The sequence below is a fragment of the Electrophorus electricus genome, chromosome 3, assembly GCF_013358815.1.
Source record: "Electrophorus electricus isolate fEleEle1 chromosome 3, fEleEle1.pri, whole genome shotgun sequence".
NCBI classification, from domain to species: Eukaryota; Metazoa; Chordata; class Actinopteri; order Gymnotiformes; family Gymnotidae; genus Electrophorus; species Electrophorus electricus.
The window spans coordinates 9,197,123-9,216,516 of record NC_049537.1 but is presented as its reverse complement, the minus strand read 5'-3'; the positions used below and the strand labels follow the sequence as shown (position 1 = coordinate 9,216,516).

The following is a 19,394-nucleotide window of genomic DNA, read 5'->3' as shown; positions in this document are numbered from 1 at the left end:
CCTTTTCAATTATTCATTCACTTTTGTTGTTTTTAATTATTGAGCCATGCATCCTTCAGTAAGGACCCAGCAATTCATCATATGAGGATATTATGTTTTTGGAGGGAAATATTTTTCATTTTCACATGAAAGCTGTATCTTTAAGTGTCAAGCTATTAAACCACCATCTCTGAGCACCAAGAATCCATAATGGTAAAATTATTTACAAATACAGCAGAATAATCTGAAAACATAATACTGAGCCATATATATCAAAGATATCTCAAAACAAAGGCCTATTCAATATAAAAGGGTCACAGGATCAATCACGTTCTATAACAGCACCTGTAGTCTCTTACTATTGTTTTTGATAACATCTGCATAACTGCACTATCACTGGAAAATTTTCGCTGCTATGCGAAATGGACAATGTACCAGGTGACCCTGGCATACATAGCACCACTCCTACTCTGAAGCCTGGCATGGGGATGCGTGCACACCGGTAAGCAGCTTCGAGCAGTAGCACAGCGCGGGGACACACGAACATTAGGCAAGGTGGCACACGGCTCAAGGGTGCAGGGAGGATCCGGCGGGCCCTCTCTGTCTGTCAGAGCTCAGCAGAACACTTTGGCAACTTTGCCAACGTTTTGTGGAGGAGGCTGCTCAGGGAGCTAGCCCACACAAGTGCGAGAGCGCCACTCTGACTGCATTCTGCTGAAGCATGCTACAGGGATCACCCCCAGTGGCCAGACACAATTTGTTTTACTGTAGCATATTATTTTTACTTATTTCCCCAAGGGGTGTCAAAGACTGCCACAAGACGGCGCACATTTCCATTGTCTTACAATGTAATCAGTGACATCGCTGCATGTTGGAATATTACATGTGACAGAGAAAATGAGGATGCCATTTTCCTTCAGCTGAGGAGGCGGCCACTGCTCCGGACGTCTCCTCCAGATGCTCCCATTCATGGTAGAGCTGGGCTACGACAGTGAGAGATCCGTCTTTCAGACATGCAGGTTTTACTCTACATTCAATGGTCTCTGACATACTGGTTTTGTCTTACCTCAGTCTATCAGAGGCATAGTGCAATTTATGCAGTCTGCAAAATTAATATGCAGCTCTAGCACTGTGAATATAAAAACATTAAAACACAATGCAGCGTTATTTGTTTGTTTTTTATGTATCTGCTAACAGTGCAGCTGCTATAGTCCAGAGATGGAAGTGGGTAGAGACTGGGCTCTGATCTGCTGCTCCTACTGCCACTGGCTGAATGAGTAATATCAGGCTGCCTGCCCTGCAGGACAAGCAGAATAGCTGAGGTAGTGAGAAACTCATCCAGGAAGAAAGAGAAAGAGAGGGAGGGAGGGAGGGAGAGAGAAGGCAAGAGACCATGATGTCCTTTATTTCTTCTTGACTGAGGAGGAAAGTTTACAACATCATTGTATGATTAAGCTGAAAGATGGAGAGAGGGAGGGAGAGACGCAGCATAGTGAAACCACAGAGGGCTTTTCTGCTGCACTGGGGAACTACCATGAACAGTTCTCGCTCTCTCTCGCGCTCTCTCACACACACACACACACACACACACACACACACACACACACACACACACACACACACACACACACACACACACACACACACACAGAGAGAGAAGTAATTTAAAAGGGATCACTGCAGTTGAGAAAGCCCACAAGCTTTATTTCATCATCAGCTACTACTATAACTGGCATCACTATGAATACCTTCATCGTTGTCACCATCGCCACTATCACTTTACTGCACACTATCACTATCTGAATGCTTTCAGCAGCAAGGCATGTGAAGCAACAGTTTCCTCCTTACATGGCTCTGGCTAACAATGAAAATTGCAGGTCAAATGCCATGTTGCTATGGTGAGGCGTGAGCCCCCTTGGAAAAGATCAGAGCTGAATGGAGGGATGGAAGGATGGAAACATGGAGAGGAGGAGGGATGAAGAGGTTTTACTCACGGTATAAAGCTCATTTGTCACCTTCACCAGCTCTTCATGCATCTGAATGCCAATTTCTTTACTCTGGAAGAGAACAAAACACCACAAATAAAAAAGGTTTCAAATTTCATGTCAAGCTAACAGGTAAAACACATGATTAGACACTAAAGAAGAAAAATGAAATCTCAAGGGGTTTTATACACAGATGATATCATTGGGGGATACATTAGGGAAAAGAACATGTACAGAAATCCCCCCCCCCCCAAAAAAAGGAATTGCAATTACACGTTGTTTAATGGTCATATGTTTTATACAGTTCGTAATGTTTAAATGTTCATACATCTGATATGGTAGCTGCTGCAGGCAGCCTAGCACCAACAGGCATCGGAGGTTAGATGTGCTTTGGTCACAGGCTCTACTCAACCATCATGTCTGTGGCTGCTGCTTTGTTATGTGTAGTCCTTAATTCTGCTGTGATTACACTTAGCAGGAGTGTAAATGGTCGTCCTTTCATTACGCTCTGCCAAGTCGCACACCATGACAACATCCAAACCTGTTGGATCATGGAAGAAAAGCCGCATGGTCGTGATCAGAGCGAACGCTCCGATATTTGATCCAGTCTTTCATCAGGGTGGTCTTTCATGTCTGACTAAGGCATTTCGCTTGTGAGCAGACCACAAGCCAAGGATAGGGACCAGAAGTGGCAGAGTGGAGTCTGCAGTAAAGTCTAATTTTAGTGCTAGCATGCTCGTACTAGCAGCCCTGACCAGTGTGTGTATGAAAGTACACCTTCTGTCAAGATGTCATCAACAGACATGGGTGGCTAAATCTAAGCAATTCAGAGTTCTGCATTCATTACGCAAAGCCTAAGGCAAAATAAGTCATGAATAAGATTAAATCACTTGCTGCAGCATCGATTTCTGTCCATTTGATGGCAAAAATTGAAGTGATGCATGGAAGTTTTCAAGCTTTACTACACATATGAACATACATATACAGCATCTAGCTGATGCTTTTATCCAAAGCAACTTACAAGGGTTACGGGACTTGCTCAGGGGCCCAACAGTGAGAACTTGTCAGTGGTGGGGCTTCAACCAGGAACCTTCCGATTACAAGTCAAGTACCTTAACCACTGAGCTACCACTGCCCTTTATGCAACACTTTGCATTTAAGAAGTTTTTTTTTTAAGAATGAAGAGGATGCTTAATTAAAAAAAATTATTTTGCACCATCTCCCACACAAAAGCACACCCACAAACACTCGGTTCACTGTGAACCCATCATGCAACGTGTCAGAGGTGGTATTGAGGCAGGTGAGACAAACAGAAATGAACAAGGACAAGGGCAAAAGGTGAGAATGGGCAACTTCAAAAGGCTGCAGAAACCCAGATGTCTGTGGCTCAGGGGAAAAGCATAAAGGTGTTCCTATAGCCTTGCAGGTAAAAGCTTCCCTACATTTTCGTTTTGGCCATTGTGACAGTGCGTGCGCGAACAGGGCCAAGCTGGTATGAATAGTATTTTAAATCACAGCCATTTTTTGCCAACATCACATTTCATTTTCAAATTACAGCAACTTTTAATTTTATAAAGAAGCACAAAGGTCCAGTCAGTCTCATCAAGTAAAATTAATACACTCTGTCAGCCATACATCATATCACAGTATGGTTTCTTTAATAAGAATGCTTTTCCCCCAAACAGAAAAAAAACTAGCATTAACATAAGCTACTGTATGTTTATTCTACAGTTAGCTACGTTTACATTTAAGGCATTTATCAAATGCAAGGGTAAGTGCGGCCTTTTGGGTTTTTGCTACTGCGTCTCTATGTGCGGTGGGGTTCTCTTCCTTGGCATCAGCTAGAATGATTAATCTCTGCTCCCCAAATGCCCCTTCATGTTGATAAATCACAAAGAGCTTTAATAACCAACGATCAATAGAGCCTGCAGCATTAGTGCAGCGTGTGCACAGGACCAAGTTTGGGGATCGGTCACTCTCCCATCTTCCTCTCACCATCTTTCTCCCTCACTCACTCATTCACTCTACCCTTCACTCACTCATTCACTCTCTGCCCCTGACCAGTGTGTGTACGAAAGAACATCTTTTGTCGAGATGTCAACAGACATGGGTGGCTAAATCTAAGAGATTCAGAGGGCCGCATTAATTACGCAAAGCCTAAGGCAAAATAAGTCATGAATAAGATGAAATCACTTGCTGCAGCATCAATTTCTGTCCATTTGATGGCAAAAACTAAAATGATGTATGTTTATTGCATATTATTTAATATGAGTCAAAATATTAAACAATCATTTAATACATGCAACTTCCAAATATTAGTCTTGGAATCTGCCTAATCTCTACATGTACTTTTCTACTAAATAACAACTAGTACCCACTCACATACTCTCTCTCTCCCTCTCTTACACTCTCGCTCACTCACACTCTCTCTCCCTCTCACTCACTCACAGTCTCTTACAGTCTTCCTCACTAAGAGCATCAGGTCTTTTCTATGCAGTAGAAGCCTTAAGAACAACAAGCCCACAAATTTGCCATAACTCAAATATCACTTCATGGGTGAAATTACATTTCTATATAACAGCCTATACATGCTATGAAGAAACATAGATGGGATGGTGAACTCATGGAGAGAGTATGCCATTCACTCAATACTGTGTAACACCGCTACGCTGACTGCTTCATGAAACTAGACTGGGACATGTACATGTTTATTCATAAAGAGGTTAAAGGAAGTTAGGACAGCACTCGTTATAGATGTCCTGTTAAAACCGCAGGACCGTAAATGATGTAAAAGTGCCATGCTTTCAGCCCCAGAGTGCAAAAAACGCAGATTAGACTGAGTTCCCAGCATGAGGGAGCGAGACCTTCAAATTCGGGGTGCAAAATAAATAAATAAAAATGGTTCTTTCTACTGCCAACTGAGAAAATACATTGGCTGACGTCAAGGTCCAGCAGTAAAAACTCTATAAACCTGATTATTGCCAGCTAAGAAGATCTCTTTTCTGAGCTTGTTTCAGAATGCTTTAAATGGCACCAAATGTCTCTGGAATTCTGTGTGGATATGAAAACCAGAAGGAGAGATCTGACAGACCTACAGATTCAAAACTCCATGCAGCTTAATGCATTTCTTCACACTAATACAAGTTATTTCAAATGTTGTTGTTTCATTAAACACACCAACATAAAAAAAACAACTTTTCTCTTGCTATTTTTTAACCAGCCAGGGATACATAAGGTCAAGCTACTCTAAGCACTGCTAAACACAAGCACTAATGCCTAGTAGACAGCAGTGCCTTGTACATTACACTGCATGCCTGTCACAATTGGCCTCTCCCTGGCATCCTGTTGTCATGGTTACCCTGTCTCATATCTTTCACTTGCTTTGCTTCTTTATTGTTCCGCCCCTCGTCTGAGTTTCCACACCTTTCATTTATATCACGCCTCTCATTAGTGTCACATTGTTATCCCTCATTGGTACATGCATTTAAACCCTGTGTTTGTTCAATCTTGTGGCTGGTCATTGTTAATCTATGCCTCATTCTTGATCTCTTGTGTTAGCTGTGTGTTCATATCACTGCTTGTGTTAGTGTTGTTTTGTTTAGCCTGCTTCCCTTTTCTGTTGTTTGGTTCCCCGTTGTTTATGTATTCACGGACTCTCCGTGTTGGCTCTCGGACCCTGGACTGTGATTATGACCACGATTCTGGATTTTCCCTTAATAAATCTCTGTCATCTCAGCATTTGCATCCGCCTCCCATTCGCTGCACGTTATAGTGCCGTTGACTCATGCGCGTGGTGTGCTGGCTCGCTGATGACTGGGGCCTTAGAGGGTGGGGTTTCACCTAGAGGAAGCCCTGCCAGGTGTAAACACACTGCTGGTATTTGGGTTAGACCTCAGGAATGTGGGCTATGCACTGACAGCACTGACGTGCTGGACCGAGCACGCCCAGCAGTTGAACGGTGAAGGGAAAGGGTGCTGGCCTTTTAGCGTGTACAAAACTGAACTCCAACACAGACAAGCGCGGCACAGCATGCCACTGTGACGTGTCGACACATGTCCGTCAATGTAGGTTTGGGATGTTAAATCTCATCTTTAATTTCACCTACCTTTAGTCATTTGGGAGGAAAGTTGTAATAGCGTGTACAAGACAGTATCTGTGGAGGAGATCCCAACTACACTGTACTCTTAAGACTGAAACAGGTTAGCATTGCAGTTTCTTTGCATCTGTACATGTGTAATTGTTTGTGAACGAGCGTGCGCCAGAGAGAGAGGGTAGGTGCGGACCTTTTTGAAAAGCCGAATGACATCCTCGCTGATCTGAGCTAGGCGAACGATGACGTTGTTGATGTAGATGTCATTCAGTGTGGCATGGTCTCTGCTCTCTCTCCGTGTCTGGTTCAGGACCAGGTACCAGCAGTTCACTGAGGACAGGAGGTGTTGATCCTTCCTAAAGGTGCAGAAACAGACAGAATGCAGGGGTATGAAGACTGCAAAAAGCAATGACTGCCTCCATTATGCAGATCATTAATGGATGAAGAAAACAATTACAAGATGACTAAAATGAAACATGCAACAGAAACAGCATTTTCAACAGAAGACTGAGAATGTTCTGTGATCCTGCTATTAGTCTATTGGTACTGTATGGAGTACATCACCTCCATACCCTTGTATAGGCTCATTACACAGGAAAAAATCTTATGCACTTGCAAACCTACTAAACAATACAGATTTCCTGTAGCCCATGCATGTCATTAATGGTTGGAGGAATCTGAACATACAATAACATTTAATTAACTTTTCTTTTTTGCCCAAATCATGTTTTTGATGTTCAGTCTCCTGGCTGTGTTATTAGCGGACATGTAGTTCACGAATACCTCAGCCATAGGCCTTAGGGGGCATTTATCTTTGTCCTTTATTCCCTCTGAATAACTCAGTCAACACACATTCACCTACCCCACCCACCACAAAACACACACATCTACGTACAAACACGAGTAGAGACAGCACATCGATCACTTAATTCCTTAACACTGCTAGTCATAATGAGTCAGAGGGAAAGTCTCCGAGTCTAGGCTTAATCAGCTTTCACGACTTTAAGCTTCCACTAAGCACCAACCCCACCAACCCCACCGCGTCCTCTGTCACGCTCCCATCTCCACCCATCAATCAAGAAGCTCTGAGGATGGAAATCGAACAGAGCGGGGGGAGGAAAATCCTGAGAAGCCGTGAGATAGCAGGGCGAGTTCTCAGATAATGGATATATGAGAGTAGGAAAGGCATCCATTCTCCAAGCATGAGGACAAGGGTGCCAACATCAAAGCGCAGCCTCTTGTGACAGTTAGCAGTATGCTAATCACTGCTAATGAAGTGCATATCTCTCTCTTCCAGGATGAGGCTAGCATTATTGGCCTGTTAATCCGCCGCACTCCGCTCGGGACAAAGCACTATCTTTTTGTGTGTGTGTGTGTGTGTGTGTGTGTGTGTGTGTGTGTGTGTGTGTGTGTGTGTGTGTGTGTGTGAAAACCCTGATATTAATCCGGCAGGGAATCATACTTTCATAACTTCTTCTCTTATATATTTATGGAGCCATGTAAACAGCGTGTAATGTGCCATAGATTTATCCTCCACACGCTCCTGCAAAGACAAGTCTACTACAACCCCCCCCAAACATCATCATTATGCACAGAGCACACGATGGAGTCCCAACAGGGTTGATCATGTCCAGCTGATGAGCACAAAACATCCTCTCCATATCCACAACCATAAAGAGGAGGAGGAAGCTAGAAAAATGGCAGAAACATATCATGAACATGCCATGCAGAAGCCTATAGATGATTATTTTATCATCATCATCATACTTTGGTTGGTTAGTTTTTGAGCAAAGTAGAACTGGCAAGACTTCAGCAGCTTGGCTTTGTTTTAGAAATGCTCCAGAACAATACAGAGCAGCCCTGGCTTCACTCTCCATGTGGGCTGTGAGATCCAGGGGTCCTCATGTGGAACTGGGTCATCATCAGCCTTTTGGCCCAGTCTACCTCGCCAGAACACTCAAAGAAAAATGCCATTGCTTCACCCAGATCTGAGGGGCGACGTTACTCTCGTCCACTTTTTCCTGCATTTCATTTTGAATCTTTCCATTCAGAGAAAGTGCTAATGGTGTTGTTCTAAAGAGTTGTTGAAAAAAGCAGGATGTGCATATTTATATACTCGGACTCCCAGCTTCAAAAAGTAAAACTCAATTCACTGAATTCAGACTGTTACCACATATAGGAATCCATTTTATAGCGAAATATTTTATATATATATATATATATATATATATATATATATATATATATATATATATATATATATATATATAAAACGCAACACGCAAAGTTCCAAAACCAGTGTTAAATTGAAGCCAAACACAACCAAAAATGTTCGGCTCAGAATTTTACCAATATATATTTTATGTGTCTAAGTCTTAGATTATTGCTAGCATATGATGTTTATGTATGTTTCCAGTCAAACATGCAGCCAAACCACATGATCACACATATGGAGCATATACATCTGCTGATTAATGTGTCTAGGTACTGAAGTGCTTAATCACCTTCTTAAGCATGAGCTGAGCTTATGGTCCATTTTCTAAATGACCCTATTCCCCTTTGCACACACACCCACAGAGCCCACTCAAGCAAATGGTGAAATTTTCAAAGTTTCAAATCAGCCTCTAAAGAATCGCTGACCGCACAGAGCTTTCCCATGTAATCCCATATGAAATATTTATTTATTTAGTTAGCCCTTTTCCGTCTTAATAAAATACATTTGGCTGTTCTGGTGTGACAGCAGCCTTGAGGCAGCTACATGTTGCGCTATGTTAACTCGAACGGTTTCAACAGTAATGTAGGGGCCTCTGGAATTTGCCGATATCCTTCCCAGCCAAAAGTGTCCCAGCGTCAAACCTCACAGGTCGGCAATGCACAATCATATCAGCCTTGGAGCAAGACCCCGTAACTGCACACACACGCAGCTTTTATATGATATAATAGCCCACTTTTGCATGAGCAGGGGCAAGGGTTTTGAGTGGTCAAAAGTGACAAACAGTGTTAAAGATGTCCTGACTGGTGTGTGGCTTCTGCATTGGACAGGGCATCATTATATGTCCCAGATCCAAAATCCCAGCATCTTATTTTACACTAATTTGGCTGAGATCTAGTTTCACAAAAAGAGTCAAAGGACAGCAATTATCTGTTTTTAGCCCTGCTTGTGTCCTGGTTTGGAAAGCAATTAAGGGCAGCAGGTCGGCTGTTAAACAGGTTAACAGAAATGCTGAGGGCGTTGCCCATTTTAATGTGCCTGAGAGTGTCAGTCAAGTGACTTCACTAAACTCTCACACAAACTCATACACCAGACAGATATTACCTTTTCACACACATAAAAGCATGTATGTACACATAATGTACAATTTATTGCCTGTTTGTGGAATAGAAACTTAAAACAAGCCCGACAAGGCCACAGAGACAGACAGCCACCGATCTGTGCCTCTACACCGGACAGACCAACAGCCATGGATGAGTCACCAGGCCTTAAAAAATCTCGGTAATAACTCTGTGTGCGTGTCTGTGTGTGTATCTGTGTGTGTGCCGGTGTGTGTGTGTGTGTGTGTGTGTGTGTGTGTGTGTGTGTGTGTGTGTGTGTGTGTGTGTGTGTAATCTGAGTGGGGTATCATTATTTGGAGCTAAGTGCTGGGAGAGTGGTTCTGATGCTCCTTAGGGAAATGTCTTGCAACTGACAAACAGAGCAATATTCTAGCATGTGCATGTCTCTCGCATCCACACACCACTTCCTTACTCTCGCCCTGTCCTTGACCATACCAGTGTAAGACCAGTACTGCCATCCTGACAGTTACATGGGCAGAGAACAAATATCTAAAATCAGCCATCAATTTCTGAGATCTGTGATTAGGAGAATAATTGTGCCAACATGTGAAAGATTCAACACATCTGTGTGTTTCACTGAGTAAGTGCTCACAGATGTGAAGACCTCTAATTCAGTTTTATGTGGATGAATGACAAGACCCTGTTTCAAACTGGGTTTAAAAGATGCCAGCATGCAAACTGCCTCTTGCACTTTTACTCTGGCACTTCAGGCGTCAAACATCACACAGTCACACACACCCTTTCATAACACTTCAACAGGGCATGTGGTTTGTCTGAACTCTCAAAGTGATAGTGCTTAAGCATAAGACTTTCAGTCTAGTTGCCAGTGGCTTGCTCAGCTTCTCTTCCAAAAAGGGAAGAAGGTAGTAGAATAAAACATCATATCAAAGAGAGGTGTGTGTGTGTGTGTGTGTGTGTGTGTGTGTGTGTGTGTGTGTGTGTGTGTGTGTGTGTGTGTGTGTGTGTGTGTGTGCGTTTTTGTGTTGTGTTCAAATGCATTGCCAGCCTTGTATTCGGAGCTCAGTAAAATCCAGCAGTCATTTGGTCATTTGCACATCTTACATTGGCTCCCCTTCTCTACATACAGACACAATCTGACTATCAAGGTTTAATAGGTCCATGAATTCCAAGCTCCAGTAAAGTCTGGTCCAGAGAGAAGAGGCCATGATGAATCAGGCGCTAGCCAGCTTGGATGGAAACCAGCCTGACCAGCACTCGGAGTTCAGAATAGGACCATATGGTGTGGATTAAAGACTAAAATAGAATAAACAACTAAAATTTTCTGACTACAGACTGCAACCCCAGAATGCTTTAAACTATATTAGTCACGTGCTGTGTCATGATTAATGATTGGTCTGAAGATTTCTACTACAGTTATGCATGCTTGTTGGATCATGTGAATCCTATGATTCAGCATGTCACCCAGAACAATCATGTGATTGGTAGGGAGACTCACAACACAGAGTAACCAATTATGTAATGAGTGCTCATCAGTACTTCATAGGTAAATATTGCGACCTCACAAACACACATAGACATGCCTCAGTAAGATGAGTGATAGATACATCCTGTTATACATGTATGCATTTACATGCTCCCTACCACTGGTTACAGATTTAGGTACAGTATGAATGAAAGTGGGAGAGGATTGGAGTAGGTGGGGGGGAAGAGGTTGTGTGAGAGGAAAGAAGGTTCAGAGCCACACTACAGTGCTCTGGGTCCAGCCTGCAGTGCTCTGGGTCCAGCCTGCAGTGCTCTGGGCCATGCCTTTCTGCCTGCACTGGTGCAGGAAGCACCATGCTGATCCCAGGATTCCATTCAAGGACAATTTCTACACAGACATTCCTCTTAATACTGTTGATGACAAATTTAAATGTTGAGTACCAAGATAAAATATACATTTATTCTTTGTCATTTAAATACAATAGGTTTTACTATAATTTACAGTAACAGCCACCTTTAGGGATAAGTAACTGCTATTTATGAATATGACTTTCAAAAATCGAATGAACCAAGTTCAGAACCTATAACCTGAGAAGCAGTGAGACTGAGAAACAGTAATTGTGAGGAATCCAGTGCTACTAAACATAGACCCACAGTGACACAGTGATGCTAGATATGACAGGATGGGTTAAAGCAACCCAACGCGCACGCGTGCTCTCATCCTCACTCATTGTGTGCTAAGTGTGTGAATTCTGAAGGGATGTTGAGTCTGTTTAATAAATGGGAAGGTTAAATGACTTCCCACACAAAGAGAGACTTAGTTTCACACTTGGACACAGTGACACACAATGAGAAAGACGCAAAAAGTGAATGATTTTGGTGGTGGCAGAAAGAGAGAGGGAGGGAGGGAGAGGAGGACAGGAGGAGTGATAGAAAGAAAAAATATAAGTAATGGCTAGATAAAGTTTCTACTAGATGTGTCATGGGAGAACGGCCGTTTGTATCCAGACGTGTTTGGCTGGGTGAGCAGTGTTGAAAGTGTTAGAAAGGCTCAAGCAAAAGTCATGGTTTCACACCTCAAATTATTCTGCACACTGACAGCTGCCGCACTCACACAGACCCCAACACCCGGTGCATGCAGATGAAAACACTGCAAAGGATCGCTCTTCACACAATAGGTTTCACCAGGTAAATTAATTAATTAATTAGGTAAATTGTGTGTGTTGGGGGGGGGGGGTGTGCTCAAGAGCTTTCTGTTGATCTTTTAAACTGGCCAGCAGCCACCAAAAATGTGTCTTTGGTTTCACTCCAGGATTTTTTTGAAATTAAGTTTCTTAGATGTTTTTGCAAGAAAATAATGCCTAAGTGCAGTCCTAAACCAAGTATTAGTCTTGGTCTCGTCTCCAAGCGCAACAGGCTGAGTGCGAGGGCAGGAGAACCAGGGGCAACAAGGACAGCAGGGACAGGGACAGCTTGCCTTCTTGCACACACATTCACACTACGCGACTGCACAGTATGGCGCTGCGCACGCAGCCGTACTCGAGCCTTCCATTTACTGTACGAAACTCTTATCAGCTGTGCAGTCTTTTCCCCCCCAGTACACGCGGAACGGTGTACTCCTCCCAGCACATTTTCACTGACCCACCTGATAAAGAAGAAGGTGAAGTGAGGTGTTACTGAGAGCAGAGCTGTTAACTACATAATCGACAGACCCTGAGTACTACCCCTTGGCAGGTCAGGAGCCCAGGTCAGGCAGGACACCACAACAGTGAGTAGTGCCCACTAACCTCATACACGCAAAGTGCTGCTCCATTACGGCCACAGCAAAGAAGTCCAGGAACGCCGAGCGCAGGGGTGCGGCCGAGCTCACAGTCCCTCAAGGGACTGCTGTCTTTCTCTTAATTGAAAGAGTTGCAATTCAGTTCGGTATTACTTTGTAAGTTTGGGGTAAAATAGAAATTAAGTCTGGATGCCTTTGGATACGCAGCTGGTAAGGAGATGCAGCAGGGAGGCGCATGTGGTAGCGTGCACGTGAAGGACATGTGAGTCCAGAGGCAAAGAGTGCAAGCGCAAGTGAAGGGTCTGAATATAAAACACGCGCGCACGCAGAGAGACACACACACACACTTCCCTGCCTCTTTGCTCTCCCTCCCTCCCCACAGAACTTGGCCATGTAGTGGGCAAGTGGCTTACTTGAACTGCTGGTGTTCCCTGGAGGAGCGGATCTTGGAGGTGAACCTCTCGGCCAGCTTCTCCAGGCTGCGCGAGTACTCCAGCTGGATCTCAGCCTTGCGGCGGAAAAACTCCTGCAGGTCCTGCAGAAGCTGGATGCGGGACTCTGACTGCTGCTCCAGACACTTGAACTGCTCCACCAACTGATTACGGATCTCTGACACACAACACACAAACACAAAAAGTTTATATCAACTTCTGTCCAAACAACACCACTTAGTATGATGTTGACATACCAAAAAAATATATATCAATAACTCTGGATGCCAAAGTATTGATTAACCAGTGTAAGTGAGTAGGTTCTGAATACATTGCTTTCACTTCTTTGTTATTGATTAACCGGTGTGAGTAGATTTTAGAGACACATATGATTCTGCTTGTGAGGCAGTACACTGAGGTACAGCTGCATCTGTACAGCTCCGAAGGGGTCTATTTTACAAGGAGATCAAATCTGATGTCATAGTCTTCCTGAAAGGCTTGCTGCTACTTCAAAGGAAGAAGGTTCTTAAGTGGCTTGACAAGCTGGCAAACAGGAGAGCTAGGATCACTACATCCCCGCTGTACGTCAAACCACCTCCCTGGGTCCCGCAGTGTCTAACGTGTCGAAGGAAAGTTCCTTTCATGAGTCACGGCAAATGCTACTTTAAAATGCACTTAGATCATCGAGGGGGAAAACACAACAATGTTTTTTAAGGTTTGTGTTTCTATGAAATTAGATGCACGCATCAGGGTAAATGAAGTCTTTTGCTTAACATTTTAACATTAACATTTCAAAGGAAAACTTTTTCAACAATTTTTCTGTTTCTCATTTTGTGTTTAGAGCTGCAGAAAACTGACAAAATATTTTACATTTTTACAGCTAGCTTTAGATATTGCAACATTAGAAAAACATCAGTAATGGTATTTCCAGATGATATTGGCAAATACAGGGCTGTAAGTCTGACAAGAAATTCTTAAAATTCTTTTCAATTTTTTTTAATGTCTGGGATTCTTCCTGTTCCCCACGCATCCGAGGAAGATCTGACATTGGCTATTGCATTCACATGTTGCAGAACAGAAATATTTGAGATCGCTTAGAGTACTGGTATTACTATAGACCCGTGCCATGATCTACTACACATATTTGTTTACCTAGAGTTCTTAAATACACTGGCAATCTGGTTAGACTGAAAAACATTCCATTTATGGGCTTTCAAAGCCCACAAATGTGATAAAGTATACCTTTATACTGCTGGGGGGTGCGTAAACAGCCAAATACACCATAAAGAGTAGGTGCCTTGGTTGATGATAGGGAACTAAGCATTTTGGTTAACAATATACGTAGCCCTGATGCTCCAAGGGAAGTTATTTCCTGTGACGTTACGCTGCCTAGCCACTGTTCATGTAGCGCTACACAACCTTAGGTTACTTTCCATAGACCATCCTCTCCAGGTGCAGAGACATTCAGGTTACTTTCCATAGACCATCCTCTCCAGGTACAGAGACATTAACACCACCTGCTGCTGCTCCCTATGGTTCACTCCTCCCCTTTTTATTACACCTGACATATGGACGGAAGCCCAAAGCATCCGTGGTTCCAGTCCTGCCACTCTTCCAAACCTTCCAGCCCTTCCTCAAAGCTCTGCATTACCCTCCAGCAACTTTTCCTTTTATTTTTTAGTTTTTTGCTTTTAATTCTTTTGCTTCTTGGCACGTCTGATGACAAAATGGACGACCTGGCATTGCTCTTTGCGAATGGCAGGCAGGGACTTCAGAATCTCTCTCCACTTCACTCCCCGACCAGCAGCAGCACACAGGCCTGCAGGGCGGGTGGGGAAAATAGGTCACGCTGGAAGTGAGCTTTCAGCCTCTGGCAGAGGCCATGAGCAATCACAGAGTTATTCAGGAGAACAGCGCGATGCCATACAGGCTGCCTTCATTTGGCTCGATTCCATTCCCTGCCTGGGATTCCTTGCTCTCCGAGCCACTCCTCATAAGAAAAGCCATGACACTGTGGGTTTATCTGAGCGAGTGCATGCCTTACATCGACATCCTGTACAGAACTATAAACTGGGTGCATTAAAACATACACTTTCTTAGTATTAATAACTGTCCAAACAGGACTGAATACTAACAGAGCCGACATTAAATAGCACAGCTATTACAACCGTGTCCATCACTGAGAGCTGAGAGCATCTAATCTCTCAGCATGGGTGCGTCTGCTGTTAAGCCATCTGAATGAATAAGAAATGACTACTCACACATGTGATGGAGGAGGGTGGAGCTTCACAGAAGGGCTAAAATCCCAGAAAAGCTTGTGTAGATGTAGACCCTGAGTTTAACCTTTAATTGAAGTGTTTTCCATCTCATACTGTGGTTTGATTAAGAGAAGCTGCAATTACACTCTGTGTCTTATGCACTCCCATGCTCCCCCACAGCATGGCCTCTCTTTGTCTGTATGCAGCTCAGTCCCATTGGGGGGGTGGTAACAGGTGTCGGTGGCACCACTGAGGAAGAGGAGTGAAATGCTAAATGAGGAAGAGATGAGGATGCTTCCTGCAACATTTAGGCTAGAGTACTGAGAATCGTTGTGTTATAGTTCTTCTAAGATTTTACAATCCTGCAAACATTATGCCTCACTAATCAGGGTGTTCAGTATGATCCCAGAAATTACATCAAGTGGTTGTTAAGCTCTTTAAAATGAAAGAGAAATGCTACAAGATGTTAGGCCATCAAATATCCTTTGTGTGTGAATACCTTTCATGGAGTATGTGACTCCATCATTTTTGAGAAACTTCTCATTTTGTCTCAGGATTGGGAAAGAGAGGGGAAAAAAAAGACTCTTGGCTTTCATGGTGTGCATGTTTGGACTGTTGTCAGGTGCGAGCATCATGCGAGGGACAAACGTTCTGGGTAAAGCTCCCCTTTTCAGGAAGGAGATGGTGTGGCTTCAACAACCCTGCCCTAATCCCCCTACTGAACCAGAAGGAGGAGACAATTGGGAGGCCCAGTGGACACAGCACATACCCATTTTCCGCACTACCAGTTACCACTTAACACTGCTATTTCGCTCATTTCCCCCTTTTTTTAGTATCTTTCTTGTTCTACTGATGTGTTCAGTACTGTCTCTCTCTGGTCTGGAAAAATCCCATTAGTACCTCTTTGTGCCAAGCTCCTCTCCTTCAACTCATTTAGACTGGCTGCTTTCTGCTAGCTATGTAGTCAATGCATCTAGTCAGTAAGTAAGGGTTTACAGTGAGATGGAATAGAAACAGTGCATATTATTATTCCAATACACATAAATGTGACACAGATGTGTTCTTAACAGAAAGTGCAAGAATAGCATAGTCATAGTCAAACACTGCACTGTGTATTTTACAAGGTTTTTCTTGTCCTTTTCATTTTAATGACTGCAGGACTGTGCCATAGCATGGGGCTTCCCTCATCCTCTCTGACTATAGCTTTGCTAATGCAAAGCAAAACATTCTTGGCTTTTGATAATATAATCTGTAAAGGAACAGTTGCCCGAGTCAGATGTTATGCATTCTGCTCGGTATTTTATAACATCAGTGGCCTGAATCACAATCTACAGATAAGAACGCCATATTTCAGGTGGTTGTGCACGCCCTTCACACAAGATCGGCATATTTAAAAGTTGATGTGCGCTCTTCACACATGGTTTAATGACGGCTTTGGCCACTCAGTGCATGACTCAGTGGAGCTCCTCTGCTTGCAGGCAGCACAGCGTCCACAGTTACTGCATCTGACTGCGGCGCTATGCAGCAATGTTCCCTGCAGTCGGGAACCTCAGCCAGAGACTGATGCAGGAGAGCTGGGAACGGATAGCTACATTCACAGTGTGTCTAGTGTGGTGTGTGCTTGTGGGTGTGGGAGTGGTGTGATGTGTGTGTGTTTGCCTCATGACTAAGACAGCAGAAGATGGTGCAGAGAGGCTCACAGTTGTGCAAGCTACACACACACACAGACATAAAGAAAAAACTAAGACAAAAAAGGAACCATGCATAACTACAGTTTATTATAGGATTAAGATCAAAGGTTAATTTCTCAATTAAATGCCACCATCAGCCAATAAACAGTACTAGTTCTGTTATAAGCTTGATAGATTAAGACTGCCTTTGTGTGGGGCGCAGCCTCATTACAGCCTATCAAAAGGCAGACAGCACGACAAAGATAAGCAAAGAGTGGGTCACATTGACCTCAGGACAATTCCTCAGCATTAGCCATGTAGGCCTGTAGCCTCTGCGAATGGGCGGGCAGCCTCCACATACAATAGCAGGATACGGAGGAAGTGTGACCCTGCAGACAGCAAGGGGGGAAAAAGGCTACATGAACGATGGACATTACAGGAATGAGTGTAGCATAACTGCCATGAGAGGAGCGAAAGAAAGAAAGAGAAGGAGACAGATAAATGGGCAGAAAGGAGAAAGATGGGACGGAGAGATAAAACAGAGGAGTCCAGTGACACGGAATCATTTGTGCAGGTCACCACACCGTTTCTCTCACTTAAACAAGATGCTGCTATCTTGCATCAGTTTGACCATAGCTTTCAGAACGGCCCACAGTTGAATGGGCAAGTTTCCCCGCGCAAAGTACTATACCGCTTTTGGTAATGTACCATATCTGCAGGTGATTTGAATCAGGTGATTTTAGTTGTACAGACTGAAATGGAGGGAAGCGGTCAAGAGGGACATCAGGGGGAGCAGGGGGATAAACAGCACACTTTCACCATCTCTACCAGTAAAGAAAGGCCCACTCTTGTCCTGTGATCCACAGGAGTTTTACTGAAACGGGAGTCACTCGTGCCTGTTTAATGTCCGGGTCAGGATTTGCCAAGTGTGGCAGTTGAATGGGTAAAAAAATAAAATAATATGCAGGAGAACATGACAAACACAAACTAGATCATGACAACAAAGGACTAATAGAACTGAAATGTACCAAAGCACAAAAGAAAGGGTAGGTCGAGCTTTATGGGTTTTTGTGTTGCTCAAAACAGTTCTGCATTCTTTCACACAATTTCAGTGTGGTTTACAGTAACATGCAAATGCCATACCATTCTCAGATATCAAAACTAAGAGCAGAGAATGCCTTCTAAAACACTTCTTACAGGTCTAACCCTTTGAAAACACCTTTCTTCCTCTCACTCAAACATATTCTCTCTCTCTCTCTCTCTCTCTCATCTGTAAATGATGAGTCTGCTACACTGCAGAAGCAACACAGTGTTCAGACGGAAGGTTACACTGTGCGCACTGCAGGCAATTAACTTCAAACTGAATATGTTAACCCCCCATCGGCTCCATTAAAGCCCATTCATTAATGACTGCAGTGGAGGACTGGAGTGTCCATTAGTCAGAGTCCTGAACCAAAACCGTCCCGAGCTGAGAGCAGAGGGGCGGGCCCGCAGTAGATCCACACACACCGAGAGGCAATGGGGAAAGCACAAAGGGAAAAACTAATGCCACAAACACGCCATAAAAGAGAGGCCAGCATTTTCAGCGGAGCTGCGGTGGAACTGTTCACACGGAAAGCAAGTACTGTGCTGTCTGCAGCTCCCTGTAACCCAATTAGCAGCAACATCACCTCCCGTCAAAATGCCACAGACTGGCAGCCAATATTGAGACGACTGAGAGCTAATAACAGACCCGCTGATGTCAGTTCTCCATTCTCTCTTCAGAGAACACTGTCTCCTCCATAATGATACAAAATGACATAAAACCCCTTACGTGGCATCACTTGATCCTGTGTGACTGAGTGGCAGTCCTGTGATGGCACTCTTTATTCCATAAGCTAACCACAGTGATGTGCCCAGAGGCAATGTGGCAGTGCGAAATGCCTGTGCTACATTACAGCCACTACACATTAGCCTGAAGTGCTGGCACTGGGCAGCTCACATGTATAACAGTCACAAGCTGCAAGTTCGGAGATTTATGAAGGCAGAGCAAGTGCATTTCGGTTGTGTGTGGAGGCCCGGGCTCTGCCTGGCATGAACTGGGTTGGTGTAGGTGGAGGCTGATTTGACCATGCTCAAAAGGCAGTTACCACCTTAGGACAGGCTACCCAAAGTGCATGATAAGAGTCCTGAGACCAAACTGAAAGTATCCATATGTGGAACCCTTGGTGTGCAGGCTTTGGTTAACCAGTAGCATAGTTGGCAGATTTCAAAACCAAATGACATGAGACCAAGCCTGGAGGTTACTGCGATAAAAAGGTATGAATATGCCTGAGAGACACTCTCTGGAGTTGGCCATCTGTGTTTGATTGACTTGTAATACATCTTGCTCACAGCACATCAAACATCAAAATGTCAGTGAAGAAAAGCCAATACAAACTGTTCT

General features: G+C 43.8%; 1 protein-coding gene across 2 annotated transcripts in view; it reads right to left on the bottom strand.

The window, feature by feature from the left end:
- srgap3 (SLIT-ROBO Rho GTPase activating protein 3) overlaps nucleotides 1-19,394 on the bottom strand; it is a 64,750-nt gene that overhangs the window by 31,179 nt on the left and 14,177 nt on the right. For both annotated transcript variants that reach the window (XM_035524678.1, XM_035524679.1), the window contains exons 2-4: nucleotides 13,024-13,219; nucleotides 6,248-6,410; nucleotides 1,974-2,036 (exon numbers count right to left, since the gene is read on the bottom strand). In XM_035524678.1, the coding sequence (XP_035380571.1) occupies nucleotides 1,974-2,036; nucleotides 6,248-6,410; nucleotides 13,024-13,219 (422 nt within the window). The remainder of the gene's footprint in view (nucleotides 1-1,973; nucleotides 2,037-6,247; nucleotides 6,411-13,023; nucleotides 13,220-19,394) is intronic.